At 44.0% G+C, this 16,272-nt stretch overlaps 2 protein-coding genes across 8 annotated transcripts in view; one reads left to right on the top strand and one right to left on the bottom strand.

The window, feature by feature from the left end:
* The window catches only part of PDE10A (phosphodiesterase 10A), a 548,616-nt gene that overhangs the window by 250,092 nt on the left and 282,252 nt on the right, over positions 1 to 16,272 (bottom strand). The gene's annotated exons all lie outside the window — the stretch shown is intronic.
* LOC135982649 (uncharacterized) lies at positions 3,924 to 6,064 on the top strand. Its single transcript, XM_065590413.1, has 2 exons — positions 3,924 to 4,500; positions 5,495 to 6,064. The coding sequence occupies exons 1-2, from the start codon at positions 3,924 to 3,926 to the stop codon at positions 5,968 to 5,970; spliced, it is 1,053 nt and encodes a 350-aa protein (XP_065446485.1). The 3' UTR covers positions 5,971 to 6,064.

Consider the following 16,272-nt stretch of genomic DNA (forward strand, 5'->3'; position numbering starts at 1 on the left):
TTTGCCCCAGATCCCTAAGTGGCCCCCTCAAGGATTGAACTCATAACCCTGGGTTTAGCAGGCCAATGCTCAAACCACTGAGCTATCCCTCCCCCCAAATATTGACACCTCAATCTGGGACAGTTCCTCAGATCTGTCAGCTAAAAGAATGGTTCAGGTGTGTGAATCTCACTCATGTCCTCTACAGTGAAGACGGATGCAAAAAATCCATTTAACTCCGCTATGAAAAAGGTATGCATGAATTGCTATGAACTGAAATCAGTATATTTTGCCCAGCTGCATGTGTCACACATGCTCTAATAGACAATGATACATACACAAAAAGCACATTCATGTGAAATCAGGAAGAAAAAGCCCTACTTTAATTTTCTAGATGAAAGGTCTGTCAGAGTTAAAGAAATACCTTTGGAGGATCAGCTGCTCATAGGGGAACACTGTTCTCATCAGTAGAGTACATTTACACAGATTCCAAATTGCTGAATACCTGACGATAGCTGACCTAATATTTCTGAATCATGATCAGAAGTGAGAGACAACATTTTGATATGCAATTTAGGCAGAAATAGTGGCCATGAAAATGACAGCACCTCTCCTCCCAGCAGGAGTTCATATTATCAAGAGACATGCTCAGCTCCTATTAAGTGGTTTTAAATACTATTCAGTGGAATCTTTTTACAGGGAAGAAATATTTTTACCACAATAAATACAGATTTACTTATCGTAACAGCAATTTGAACATTGCCACGAACTGAAACAATGCAAAGCTTTCAACCTGCTGCACTCACGATGAAGTTTTACTATATTAGGCTTAAGTGTAAGTGGGCTCCAACAGTACTTAAAAATAATTGATAACTTATGTTCTTTAGTAAGTTTTATTCAGTGACTTCTTGGAGGGGAAGAGCAAGTTTAACAATTCTGAAATGATCGAACAGCCAGGCAAATACAATTGTTCCACAGTGAAAAATCAAGGTGTGACCAAGAGCAAGACTCCTGCATAGGCCAATCCAAGGTCTATGCACCACTCGAGTCCTTCTTAAACCATATATGGAGGATTTTAATGGGACTTCAGTGGTGCACAGACCTTGGGCTGGGCCTCTGCAGAGGGGTGCATGTCATCCTACAGTGTGAATAGCTTTCTCAAAAATATACCTTATTTATTTTAAAAGTGTCTTTGGCCATTTTGACAAGCTTTCTTAGAAAAGCTTTGTGCAAAGTTGACCATTTGGGAAACCTTATATTCAAGAAGTGTGTCAATCTAGCCCTTCTACCTTAAGGCATTAGCTGAAGCCACAGAAAGAGCAGTCTGTCCCTTTTCTTCTTTTCACTGTAAACTGGGAATAACACTTACCTTCCTCTCCCACATGGCTGTGGTGAGACTCAATCAGTGTTTTTAAACCACTCTGAGATCCATGGATGGAAGATACTATACAACAGTGAAACAAATGCTCTTCATTTGCAATTTGTGTCCACTTCACATATTAACAGAACGGAAAACAAACTTGAAGTCATTTTTGCCATTAAAACAGCATCTCTAATTGTTCAGATAAACTTTAGAGAAATGTCTAAAGTGAATATGTTCATAACTAAAGCCATTAAATGGATTTTGCTGAATCCTGAAAGCATCCAAAAAGTGCTTAATGCAAATAGGCTGATTCTGAGTTTAAAATTCTTTCTTCAAGGATAATCTAATCTCTTTCATGATATACCTACGTTATTTTATACACACACTTTATTATATACACATACATTCCCTTTTCCCCTATCCCCATCTCTCATCACACGCAAAAATTTACTTATAAAATTACCAAGGGCCAAACTGTGCCCTCAATTATACCCATACAATCACACTGAAGTTAACAGGTATAGCTGAGGGCTCAATTTTGCCTTGTAAGTACTGTTAAAACCCTTCTGAGTATGCCTTCTTTACACAATTATTCACCACATAAATTAGGGAAGTTTGTGGTGGAGGAAAACACATTTGGACTTCCCAACAGTTCAGAGTGACTGCTGGTACATCAAGTAGCTCATATGTGCAGACTGTCAGCTTTCCTTATTCTTTCTGAAGTGACTAGAGAAAAGGCCACGCCAGACAGTTCATAAAAAAGTCATTAGCTTCGGAATGCCAAAACCCAAATTCAAAACAAGTTATTTCATTTTAAATCTTTAAAAATTATACAGTAATTCCTTGAGTGATGGAGTGTGGTGTGTTCATACTTCAAATTAAATGAATTATTGTAATATATTTGGACTAAATAGCTAAAATAATACATAATATATCAAACTGATTTGGTTTAAACATACATTAATGCAGTGGATAAGATCCAGGTGATACTGTCTCTACCTAATGCACTTTATCTTCCAAGAATGCAGAGTTTAGATCAAGAAAGGCCAGGAGGGAACAATATGTCTTCATCAAAAAGCATTTAGTCGTTAATGTTAGTCATTTTCCATGAAAGTATCATGCATTAGACAGCTGTATTCTTTCAACACATTAAATGTTTATTCTTATTATCAGATTCATGAGGTTTTATACATTTAGCAGCTCTTATTGTTGAATCAATTATCAAGGATTCCCTGGTTCAGCATAATGCAAAACTAAACAGAGGTTTCATTAAACTCAGAAAATTTCCTTGCATTAAGTTTAAAAATAAAGCTCTTTCACTAGTTCTGTAGACAGCTGTAAGTGAACAAAACAAAAAACCTGCAACTTTGCAATGATTTGCAATGAGGGACCAACCTCAGGAAACTTTTTTCCTAGACCAGCGGACAAACAACAAGGTCAAACAGCTGGGGTGAAAATCTGGCCTCACTGAAGTCAATAGAAAATCTCCACTGACTTCAATGGAGTCAAGATTTTGCCCTTACTTTGAAAGGGATGTGAATGAATTCATCAATGGAGAAGCATTAATGGTATAATTGTAACTGCAGAGACAAATCCCGTAATGACAGCTATTTAGGTGAAGGTACACTGGTGAAGAACACTGTGAGGAAGGTATGGAGCCCCCTCAATGGTCATGGGACCTTTGACCACATTCTGAAGCCTAATATGATCATATCCTCCAAGAACAGAGAACTCTTTGATCCTAAAAGGCAAGGGTCATCATCAGAGAATCATGGCTGCATTAGAAATGAGTATGGGCCTACCCTTAAACGAATCCTTTCTGGAAATTCATTTGGACATTTTTCTAAAGGATTTTTTTTTAATTGCTGAAATGCTTTGTCATGATTGCACATATGCAATTCATCAAGATCTCAGCAGAAAAAACATGCAAGTCAAGAGCCTGGAAAAACACAGACTGATCCTGTGAAAGGAGACAGTGATTTGGGAATATTCAAACAAGTTATCACACTTCTACTAAAAAGGCGAGCAGGTGCCAGTAAAACTAAATGTAAGTCAATATTTTGTGTTTTACCCACAGATACTCATGTTACTTGGGTAACAGAATATATGAATGGTGTAGCTTTTTCAGAGAAGTACTGTTACCAAACAAGTGTGGGATAAGAACAGGAGTACTTGTGGCACCTTAGGCCTGGTCTACACTAGGCGTTTATGTCGAAGTTAGCGCCGTTAAATCGAATTAACCCTGCACCCGTCCACACTGCGATGCTATTTAGTTCGACATAGAGGTCTCTTTAATTCGACTTCTGTACTCCTCCCCGACGAGGGGAGTAGCGCTAAATTCGACATGGCCATGTCGAATTAGGCTAGGTGTGGATGGAAATCGACGCTAATAGCTCCGGGAGCTATCCCACAGTGCACCACTCTGTTGACGCTCTGGACAGCAGTGCGAGCTCGGATGCTCTGACCAGCCACACAGGAAAAGCCCCGGGAAAATTTGAATTGGAATTCCTTTTCCTGTCTGGCCAGTTTGAATCTCATTTCCTGTCTGGACATCGTGGCGAGCACAGCAGCACTGGCAACGATGCAGAGCTCTCCAGCAGTGATGGCCGTGCAGTCTGGGAATAGAAAGAGAGCCCCAGCATGGACTGATCGTGAAGTCTTGGATCTCATCGCTGTGTGGGGCGATGAGTCCGTGCTTTCCGAGCTGCGATCCAAAAGAAGGAATGCAAAGATCTACGAGAAGATCTCTAAAGACATGGCAGAGAGAGGATACAGCCGGGATGCAACGCAGTGCCGCGTGAAAATCAAGGAGCTGAGACAAGGCTACCAGAAGACCAAAGAGGCAAACGGACGCTCCGGATCCCATCCCCAGGCATCCCGTTTCTACGAGGCACTGCATTCCATCCTCGGTGCTGCCGCCACCACTACCCCACCAGTGACCGTGGACTCTGAGGATGGGATACTGTCCACGGCCGGTTCCTCAGACATGTTAGGGGACGGGGAAGATGAGGAAGGAGATGAGGAGGGCGAGGCAGTTGGCAGCTCTCACAACGCTGATTTCCCCGACAGCCAGGATCTCTTCATCACCCTTACAGAGATCCCCTACGAAGCGTCCCCAGCCATTACCCCGGACACAGAATCTGGTGAAGGATCAGCCAGTAAGTGTTGTAAACATCTAAACATTTATTTTTAACAAAACAGGAATATTAACAATTAAAAGAATGGGTTGTTCATGATTAGTGTGCCCTAGGCGCTTAACGGTTTAGTAAGGGGCAGTGCAAGTTTTGAAAAGAAATCTAGCAATGTCCGGTTTTCAGTGATTGTCCTGCACAAGCCGCTCTACTGTGTATTCCCTGCTACTGCAGCTACAGTAAAATGCGGTCTATATGTGCGGGGATAGAGCAGTAATCCTCCTGGGACATCTCGATGAAGCTCTCCTGGAGGTAACTTGAAAGCCGTTGCATGAGGTTCTTGGGGAGAGCGGCCTTATTGGGTCCTCCGAAGTACGACACGTTGCCGCGCCACGAGATTATCAGGTACTCGGGGATCATTGCTCTGCACAGCAGGGCGGCATACGGCCCTGGTCTTTGGAGGCTTTCCCGGAGCATTCTCTCTTTGTCGCTCTCGGAGATCCTCATCAGGGTGATGTCGGCCATGGTGACCTGCTTTTAATTAGGTAGGGGAATGTTAGTGTTGGGACTGCTTTCCCGTTCCTTTACAGAACTGTCACCGCTGGTTTGCAGCCACGCGGTGGAGGCGGGAGAGGGGCAGCCGAAAGGGATCATTCCCGGGGACAGCCGCGAGGGGGTGGGACAGGGGCAGAGTTCCCGCTTGCCGGATTGCTGGCAGCAGGGACTGACATTGATTTAAATGTGAAATGAGGCCAGTGGTAATATAAAAGTTTTAAACTGCCACAAGTGTACGGCTTACCATGTCTGCCTGCAACAGAAATTCCGTTGTGCTGCCTCGCTTCTCAAATGTGCTGTTCAAGACCCCAGGCACAGAATGCGAAGGCCGAGAATTCGACCTTGTGCTGAGTGCGCATGTGAAAGGTGCTGTGCATGGTCTTGTTCACAGAGAAAGACTATGTTCTTTGTTCACAACTACATTTATCTTTCAGAGGAATTCACTCCCTTTTTCCCATTTCCACAGCCCCGTCTGCGACTGTCTCACAACCTAGCCTGGAATCACACTCCCAGAGGCTAGCGCGGATTAGGCGTAGGAAGAAGAGGACACGGGAGGACATGTTCTCTGAGCTTATGGCCTCTTCCCAAGCCCAGGCAGCACAGCAGACCCAGTGGCGGGAGAACTTGACCCGAATGCACCAAGCCAACATGGATCGGGAGGAGAGGTGGCGGCAGGAAGACCAGCAGGCGACTCAAACGCTGCTTGGACTACTGAGGGAGCAAACGGACACGCTCCGGCGCCTTGTGGATGTTCTGCAGGAACGGAGGCAGGAGGACAGAGCCCCGCTGCAGTCCATCTCTAACCGCCCTCCCCCGCCACCAAGTCCCATACCCACCTCACCCAAAGTGCAAAGAAGGAGAGGCGGCAGAGTCCCTGCTAACTCTCACTCCACCCCTGCAGAGAGCTCTAGTAGCAGAAGGCTCTCATTTCCCAAAATTTGAAAAGTTCTTTCCTTCCCGCCTGACACAAGCCCACGTCCAAGTTTCACCTCCCAATGCCATGTGTAGTTGATAATAAAAAATTCGTTTCTGTTAACTACTGTTTCAATCATGTTCTTTTGGAGGAGGAGGGGAAAGGGGGTTGGAAATTGGACAGGACAGTCTCCTTTGGCAGGGTACATAGTCGGGGGCAGGCACAGCAGCAGGGCACATACACAGTGCAGTGATGCAGTGACTAGTTGCCCCGGTTAGTCTGGGAGGTTGTTTTGATGTAATGTTGGGGGGGGTGGGTTGCTCTGTGACTTTGTGGCGGGGGAGGGCAGTTACAGATCTTAAGCGCCGGTCCTTAGACAGGATCACAGAGCCACACAGCATGGGATCTGTAACCGTCCTCCCCCTGCCACAAAGTCAAATAGACCTCCCATACACACAGTCCCGATCAGGAGGGGTGACAGGCTCCATTGAAACAAGCATCCCACCGCAGCGGAGCCTGTCAATCCTTGAGTTTAGAAGCTGCATTCGCATCACAACACTAGACCCGCCCCGCACCACAGTCTGCGTCCCAGTTTTAAAAAATTCCCGCTAAAACAGTATTAAAGAAAACGGTGTGCTTTAACAAAGTAGAACTATTTTTATTTCGACACGTGTGTTGGAGGGGGGGTGAAGGGGGTATGTAACTGGATAGGATAGTCAACATTACCTGGGTAAAGAAACGGGGGCAGGTTTAGCTTCTCAGTACACAAACTATAAAATCACAGGTTACCCTGCTCACTCAGGAACTTTGCTTTCAAAGCCTCCCGGATGCACAGCGCTTCCCGCTGGTCTCTTCTAATCGCCCGGCTGTCTGGCTGTGAGTAATCACCAGCCAGGCTATTTTCCTCAACCTCCCACCCCGCCATAAAGGTCTCCCCCTTGCTCTCACAGAGATTGTGGAGCACACAGCAAGCTGCTATAACAATGGGGATATTGGTTTCGCTGAGATCACAGCGAGTCAGTAAGCTTCTCCATCTCCCCTTGAGACGGCCAAAAGCACACTCCACCACCATTCTGCACTTGCTCAGCCGGTAGTTGAAGAGTTCTTTTTCAGTGTCCAGGGCGCCAGTATAGGGCTTCATGAGCCAGGGCATTAGCGGGCAGGCTGGGTCCCCGAGGATGACTATAGGCATCTCCACATCCCCAACAGTTATTTTGTGGTCCGGGAAGTAAATACCTTGTTGCAGCCGTCTAAACAGACCAGAGTTCCTGAAAACACGAGCGTCATGAACCTTGCCCGGCCATCCCACGTAGATGTTGGTAAAACGTCCCCTGTGGTCCACCAGTGCTTGCAGCACCATGGAAAAGTATCCCTTTCGGTTAATGTACTGGGTGGCCTGGTGGTCCGGTGCCAGGATAGGGATGTGAGTTCCATCTATGGCCCCACCGCAGTTTGGGAATCCCATCGCTGCGAAGCCATCTATGATCGCCTCCACGTTTCCCAGGGTCACTACCTTTGGCAGCAGTACATCAACGATTGCCTTCGCTACTTGCATCACAACAACCCCCACGGTAGATTTGCCCACCCCAAACTGGTTCGCGACTGACCGGTAGCTGTCTGGCGTTGCAAGCTTCCACAGGGCTATGGCCACTCGCTTCTGTACACTCAGTGCAGCTCGCAACCGGGTGTCACTGCGCTTCAGGGCAGGGGACAGCAACTCACAAAGTTCCCGGAAAGTTCCCTTCCGCATGCGAAAGTTTCGCAGCCACTGGGATTCATCCCAGACCTGCAGCACTATGCGGTCCCACCACTCAGTGCTTGTCTCCCGTGCCCAGAATCGCCGTTCCACGGCATCAACATGACCCATTGCCACTGTGATGTCCTCGGCGCTGGGTCGCCTGCTTTCTGACAGGTCTGTGCTACTCTCAGACTTCAGGACATCACCGCGGTGCCGTAGCCTCCTTGCCTGACTTTTCTGCATCTGCCTCAGGGAAACCTTTATGATAAGCTGCGAGACGTTGAGAGCGGCCACAACTGCAGCGATGGTCGCAGCGGGCTCCATGCTCGGAGTACAGTGGCGTCCGCGCTGTCAATGACTGGAAAAGCGCGCGAACTGTTTTCCCGCCGGCGCTTTCAGGGAGGGAGGGCGGGAGTGATGGACGGATGACGACAGTTTCCCAAAAGCACCCTCGACTCATTTTGTTACCCAGAAGGCATTGCCGGCTACACCCAGAATTCCAATGGGCAGAGGGGACTGCGGGAACTGTGGGATAGCTGACCACAGTGCACCGCTTCGAATGTCGACGCTATCACCGTTAGTGTGGACGCACAAAGTCGAATTACTGTCCTTAGTGTGGACACACACGTTCGACTTTGCAATATCGATTACAAAAATTCGATGCAAGTAAAATCGAACTACTCTCGTAGTGTAGACAAGGCCTTAGAGACTATTTGTCTGTATGCATTCGAAGAAGTGGGCTGTAGTCCACGAAAGCTTATGCTCTAATAAATTTGTTAGTCTCTAAGGTGCCACAAGTACTCCTGTTCTTTTTGCGGATACAGACTAACACGGCTGCTACTCTGAAAAGTGTGGGATAAGAAATCATTATAAGAATGATATCTAAAAGTGAATTTAAAAAAGGTAAATTAACATAGGCCTTTATTTGACAGAAGGTGGTACTGATTACCAAAGGATTAATCCCCTGCTCAGATACAACACTGTACAGCCAATCAATAAAAACTAAACACCAATAAGCAGAGATATGTAGACAAGTATTACTTCTGCATTTTATCATATGTAAATGCCAGCAAATCATCTCTAAAGCAGTCTAGGAAAGAACTGGCAACCAGCACTGTGGGGCACATTCCAGCTTCTCTGTGATTGCACTGCACGATGTTAAGCATGAATGTCCAGTCCTCTTTCCTTTCTCCTCCCTGTCCTCTGGTATTTATGAATGCATGATGGTTTCAGTGCAAGGAGATCTCTTACAGTTTCTAAAACATCTTCACAAAAATTTCTGAGCACAAGCAAAGGAGAATGCTGGATAGAACATTGAGAATGACCATAAGAGTCACCTTGCATACTCTCTAGTTCTGCCACCCTTAGACTAAGCAGTAGTTTACTCTGCAAGTTATGCCACTGAAATCAATAGGACTACTTGTGGACAAAGGTTCTAGTCAACATAAAGAAGGAAGAATTGGGCCCTTAGTCTGAAAGCATGAGGCAAGTACCACTGCTGCAGTTGGAGACCAATGGGGGAAACGAACCACCAAGGGTAAGAAACAAAATTTGCTACAAATTATGAGGGCCGAATATAAGTATGGCAGAAGAGACCAACTGTCCAGAAATTTTCTGAGCCACACACAGAGTCTGGCAGCATTTTAATATTATCCTTCCGTGTTTTCATATCCTTTGTCTTATTTATTTTCTTATTCCCCCCCCTTTTTTTATTACTATTGCCCAGTTAAGATGGACTTCATTATTATTTCTGCCATTTCTCAACAAATACATCATTAGTTCCTGAAATGGTGATTGCTCCTGGTGAATGAGGACCTGTCTAACTTAGAAAACTTGCACCAGTGTAATTAAATTAGGGTTACCATATTTCAACAATCAAAAAAGAGGACACGGGGTGCCACCCTAGCCCCGCCCCAGCCCCGCCCCCTCCCACTTCCCGCCCCCTCATAATCCCCCTACCCGTCCCCTGACTGCCCTCTCCTGAGACCCCCCCACACACACCCCAACTGCCCCCAGGACCCCACCCCCTATCTAAGTCTCCCTGCTCCCTGTCCCCTGACTGCCCCAACCACTCTCTACATCCCCTTCTCCTGACAGCCCCCCCTAGAACCCCCGACAAATCTAACCCCCCCCGTTCCCTGTCCCTTGCCTGCCCCAACCGCTCTCTACACCCCCTTCTCCTGACTGCCCCCCCAGAACTCCCCGACCAATCTAATCCCCCGGTTCCCTGTCCCTTGCCTGCCCCCCCCACACCAGGCCGAGGGAGAGCTGCGAGCTCCACATGCAGCCAAACACTGTGGCGCTGCTTGCGGGGAAGGAGGAAGAGGGGGAGGGACTCTGGTTGCTAGAGGCCCCAGTGGCTGCAAGCGGCTTTCAATCAGGCCCAGCCGTCCAATCAGCCACGCCGCACTCTGCATGAGGGGAAGGGGGAAATCCCAGACATTTCTACTTTATTAGAAATCCCCCCCGGACGGCCATTTAAAGCTGAAAAAGCCGGACATGTCTGGGGAACCCCGAACGGATGGTAACCCTAAATTAAATTGATCTAATTACACCATTTCAGCACTCTTAAACCAGTTTAAATATGCCAGTATGAATCAGTGTTTCCCAAACAGTGAGTCTCGACCCACAAGTGAGTCATAGGAAGGGTCTAGCAAGGTTGCTTGTCATTGCCGTCCTCCCTCCATGTCATTCCCCACCCCGTGCATACCCCGGAAGCACTCCCCCAAGGCAAGGGTAAAAGGGGCAACTTACTTCAAAGCTCAATTTGACAGGGTTCCCAAATTGAGTGATGTTGCAATCTGGTGCACAGGGTCACAGTGCCACTCAGTTTTGGCTTGTCCACCCTTCAGTCATGATGGAGGAGGGACCATGCCAAACCTGAGTGGCGCTGAGACCCCATGCAACAGGACGAAATGCCCGAAATGGGGAGCCAGGCCCAGCTGGGTTGGGGCGGGCTCACTCTTAAAACCACAACCAGGAATTCTCCAAACCGGCTGAGGAAGGTAGGACAGGAGGCTGGGAGGTGCTAGCAGTGTAGAAAGCACATAATATTGTGTTTTTCTTTCATGTTGGAATTTTAAAAAGTTAAAATATATTAAATAGTAGTTACTACACTTACATACGTACTCTCTCTCTCTCTGTATAATATATGCAATGGTCGGTCACCTTAATAAAAAATCTGGGAACCACTGGTTTAAATAGCTCTTGAGCCATTTTAGATTAAACGCATTAAATTGTGTTCCTCATTTTCTAGGTGCTCAACCTGAGACATCTGAAGCCTGATATGCAGAAGTTCTGAGCCCCCACAACTGCAACTGAAGTCACTGGAAGCTGTAGATACTCAACATTTATGCCAAGGCAAAGTGATTCAGAGAATTGAGCACAAGGTAGGGAGCAAGGAAGCCTGAGTTCTAATTCTGGCTTTCCATTGATTCATTGTGTAGCCTTAAGCAAGTCACTCTGTCATTCTGTCTGCTTCCCGGTCTGTAAAATAGCGATGATGATGATGCCTACCAACTTACCTTCCAGGTGTGCGCTGATCAGCCAATGCCTGTACAGTGCCTTGCACGAATAAAATACTCCGAAAAATCAGTCCCTAAGTATCTCAAAATGGGGAGCAATCACTGAGGTGCCCAAAGTTAATGAAGACTTTTGCATAGTGGCCTCAGTCTCCCTGTTTCGCAGCTCCTCTTCTGTACAATGGAAATTACATTACTGTCTCAAAAGGGAGTTGAGTAGATAAATTCATTAATGTTTGTGAACCTCAGATATTACAGGGCTTAGTACCATAGGAAAGCACATGGGAAACTAATCACTCCATGCAGGGTTTGGATGGTGTGCACTAAGACATTGCATATTGAGGAAAAAATAAATATTACATAGTAATAAATAATAATACCTATCTCTTATATAGTGCTTTTCATCAGTAGAGCTCAAAACGCTTCACAATCTGCTTTATTCCCAAAGCACTATCTACCCTGTGCACTGAATGAGGCAGAGGTCCTGTGGAAGGAACAGTATGTGATCATGTAATTAAAGACTGTTTCATAACACACATGCACAAGGTAGCAAAGGGTGTACAGGCATCCTCAAATCAGGCATTTCTTAACTTTCAAATGAGATAGATTTTGCAACCTCAATAACTTCTTTAATTAGGGGTTTTTACTTGGGAGAATAGGGGAAAGAGAGAAAGAATGATTGCAGGCAGAAAGAGCATGATGGTGCAACACTTATAAAAACTTTTCTAAAGCTAATCAACATTAGGTAAAGGTGCACTGAAAAGAAGAATATATTTTCTTGTTAATTTAAAGTAAATACACATGGACCACAGCTCATAGAGCCTGACTCTGTATGTATCAACAATAATCTACCCCCAGTCTGAACCTATCCTTTAAAGCAGGGGTAGGCAACCTATGGCACGCATGCCAAAGGCGGCATGCAACCTTATTTTCAGTGGCACTCACACTGCCTGGGTCCTGGCCATCGGTCTGGGGGGCTCTGCATTTTAATTTTATTTTAAATGAAGCTTCTTAAACATTTTAAAAACCTTATTTACTTTACATACAACAATAGTTTAGTTATATATTATAGACTTATAGAAAGAGACCTTCTAAAAACGTTAAAAGGTATTACTGGCACACGAAACCTTAAATTAGAGTGATTAAATGAAGACTCGGCACAGCACTTCTGAAAGGCTGCCGACCCCTGCTTTAAAGGCATCTATGATCAGCTTTTTTTCCCTCCCAGGGGTTCTCAGCACCTTGCAGGATTAGGCATTTAGCGTCCCTTCTGTTCCTATTGAAATCAATGGGGGGAAAGGTATAGCAGTCAATAAAGCTCTTTGGAATCCATCTGGATGAGACACTACAGAAATGCGAGATCCTTATCAGAAAGACAAGTAACCAGCACTTTGAACCTTGGCAATTTAAACAAATGCACACTGATTACAAGACACTTGAGCACACAATTTAATGTAAGAATGTAGAAAAGAATAGCTCCTGATAGTTGATACTTCTAGCTTCGAGCATAAAGGAGAAAATATAAGTCCCCAAGAGTAATTTTTTTTTAATAAATAGATTACAACAGATAAGCAAGACTCTAAAACCCTTGCCCAAATACAAACTTGCACTAGTTTCGTTAAAGTGATTCAAAGCCAATGCAAAATTCTATGTAAAGACTCATTTCAGTTTGAAAGTGGCTAATTTCAGTTTAGCTTAAATCTGTTTCTAATCAACATAAACTAACCGAAATAATCCTGGTTTAAACTAATATACGAGTCCCATCCACACAGACTTCTGAACCAGTTTAATAAAATCAGTTTAAAATTACACCTTAAGTTAAACTAGTATAACTCTGTATGTAAAGAAGCCCTACACCTCCCCATGACTTTATGTCTATGATCTTAACAACATGCGGATTTCTTCTCAGTACTGACCATTTTAGGTGGGTGGCCAGCTTTGTTATCATCTTTTTTCTTATGTATAATTTATGGAGAAGAATTCAGCTTCTCTAAAGCCCTTCTTTATACTACATAAGCATCAAACAGAGAAAATGTTTTCAAATAGAAAAAAACCCTCCTTTTGTAGGTGATTGGAAAAAATTGTTTCTTGACTCTCCAGAATGGCCAGTTGCTTTGATTCAGGCTCAGTCAGCCTCAAAGACGTTAAAAAAAATATGTTGCAGAGTGCTAGCAAAGTGGTTCATCACATTAAGTTACACATAGCTGAATGCACCAAAACAAATAAAAGTCCAGTTCTTACAGCCATGTGTTGGCAGTGAATACAAATGCAACATCATATTTGTGACCTTGACAGCAAATATCGACACTTGTCTTGGGGCCAGAGTACTTTACATACTGCCCACACAATTGTCATCAATACTAGTCTCTATTTTGGAGGTCTGTGCTAGTATCACACCCATGCACAGGTCCTTTAGAGCAGTGGTTCTCAACGAGGGGTACACATACCCCCAGGGTATGCAGAGGTCTTCCAAGGGGTACATCAACTCACCTAGATATTTGCCTAGTTTTACAATGGGCTACATAAAAAGCACTTGCGAAGTCAGTACAAACTAAAATCTCATACAATGACTTGTTTATACTGCTCTATATACTACAAACTGAATTGCAAGTACAATATTTATATTCCAAAGAACTTATTTTATAATTACATGGTAAAAATGAGAAAGTAAGCAATTTTTCAGTAATAACATGAATGCTGTGACACTTTTGTATTTCTATGTCTGTTTTGTAAGTAAGTAGGTTTTAAGTGAGGTGTAACTTGGGGGTACGCAAGACAAATCAGACTCCTGAAAGGAGTACAGTTTTCTGGAAAGGTTGAGAGCCACAGCTTTAGAGACAAATCAGATTAACAAATCAAAGATGGGCAAGCAGTATGTATGTAACCATATTTGTATTATTCATAGAGAAACTGTGCCGGGAGGAAGAGGAACAATATGCACTAATCATTGTGTTACAAATAAAGGATACAATGAAATGCACTGAAGAAAATACAGAAAAGTCCTAGAGTGACTTAGCAGAAAATGGTAAAAGACTGGGCCAGTTTACATATACAAAGGTTTGGTATAAAGAAATGTGTCAGATAAGAATAATAATGTTCAAACCCCTGTGAATCACAGACCGTTTCCTTCCCACACAGTCTATGCAGGTTTCTCTTACTACACCGAGTAGATACATGAGGAGAAAGAAAGGCTGGAGCAATGTCCCATTCCCCCTAGTTAATATCCTTGACCGATGCAGAGTTTTCTCTGATGAGAGTTTTGCAGGGATGGCTGTGGAAGCACTAATCTCCTTTCCCTCCACAACCAGGACAGATGTTTCTGCAGGCCTGTACACATTCCCAGGCTACCTAGTTCTTCCCAGACTCTGCATTACATCTGGAATTTGGCCTTCAGTTCTCAGAAGAGGACATAATATTATTTAGTCATGACCCTGAGTCACCTAGAGTTTCTTGCCTCCTAGATGCCGTGGCTGGAAAGAAGCCAGTAGTCCTGAAAGCCATGCTGAAGCTGATTATACTCATAATCATAGACTGATGGATCTGAAAACTAAGTTCCACAACTTAGGATCTATGCTAAAGATCAGCTTCTCAAGGGAAGCTGACTCAAAAACATTATTTTTTGATAATAATCAGCTTCTCTCAGGGAAGCTGACTCAAAAACTAAAGACAACCTTCTTCCCCATAAAAGTAGTTTCCCAACAGGTTTGTAGTGAGGCACATCAGAAGGCTCATGTGAAGAAACTTGTGCATGCTGGCTGAGGCAGCACCAGTTATGAGAATAGATTACTTCCGTTTTCTGTTACATCAAACTGCACCTTTTATGAAAACTGTTTGCTTTAAGAAAAAAAATACTAGTGATATCACACTTAGGGCAAGGCAGACAGTGCCAGATTAGGAAATTCAGTGAATCACAGGAAACATGCAACTCACATAGGAAGGTTTTTGAGATTGCTGTGTGCGATTTGGAATTCTTGGGGAGGAAGGGGGGAAGGGTGAAGAACAGGACATATAGGTAAAATGAACATGAACTGAAGTAACACCAGTGCACTGGCTCAGAGGAAAACAGCTGCTGGGGTTTACAGGGGGGAATTAAAACCTGTAGATAAGGATAGGGTAAGGAGTCAGGCATATGGGGGGAGGGGAAGGAATCTCTACAGAATCCAGCAATCAGGAAGGAAACAGCAGCTAAAAGAAGCTGATGGGTGGATGAGGAGGAAATAATATTAAGCAGAGAAACAGATAAGGCCTAAAAGATGAGCATGAAGACAAAACACAGGAAAGAGGGCAAAACTCCAAGAAAGCAATAAGGAGTTCAGTTAGAAGACGTTTCCAAGATATCTGTATATAAGTGAAAGAAGCATATCAAAAATAAATAAAATAGACAGTACAGGCAAACAGGTAATATATCACAAGTTTGACATGAGAAAAGTCAGTGAGGGATAAATATTAAGGGGTATAACTTTGCTTTTAGGAAATCTCAGAGTAGAAGAGAGACTAGTAGCTTTAGACATACAGGAAAGTTTGGAAGTAAATGCAATGAGACATCATGGAAGGAACTATTGTTGAGGTACAAAGAGTAGATAGTGAAGGGAACTATAGAGAAATTAGGAGGACAGATATCTAGTTATCACACTAAAGAGCCCAAGTTTAGCCTCTTGTTCTCTGAATCAACAGAATTTCTGAGAGTTGTAGAAATGTTGCTGAAATACCCAGGGCAAGGAAAAGGTTGTATTTTCTGCTAATATGATGTTACGCTACAGGCTGAAGCAAATTAAAACTGCACTCCTAAGGGGTACATATACTAGTTTATGTCTTTAGCTGCAAAGCATTAATTCCTAAAAGATCAGGTGGTCCCAAGCAGGAAGAAGGATTAGATGATCTAGATTCTGACCATCTACAACTTCTGAAGTTCCCTCCATCATGCAAGATCAGGATTATTATTCTTGTTATTATAGGATTTTTTAAAAAGATATTTTATTTTTGAAAAGCCACTTTAAAACAAAACAAACCACTAAAATAGTTTGGGTTGCTCCCAAACTGGGCTGTGATTAACATCCTGAAGTCATGTATTT

Source organism: Chrysemys picta, chromosome 3, assembly GCF_011386835.1.
Source record: "Chrysemys picta bellii isolate R12L10 chromosome 3, ASM1138683v2, whole genome shotgun sequence".
Classification (NCBI taxonomy): domain Eukaryota; kingdom Metazoa; phylum Chordata; order Testudines; family Emydidae; genus Chrysemys; species Chrysemys picta.

Bases quoted from the DNA above. Each gene is read 5' to 3' on its own strand.
- LOC135982649 (XM_065590413.1), top strand. From the start codon at position 3,924: ATGCAGAGCTCTCCAGCAGTGATGGCCGTGCAGTCTGGGAATAGAAAG. The intron at 4,501-5,494 runs GTAAGTGTTGTA...CCATTTCCACAG, and splicing joins ATCTGGTGAAGGATCAGCCA to CCCCGTCTGCGACTGTCTCA.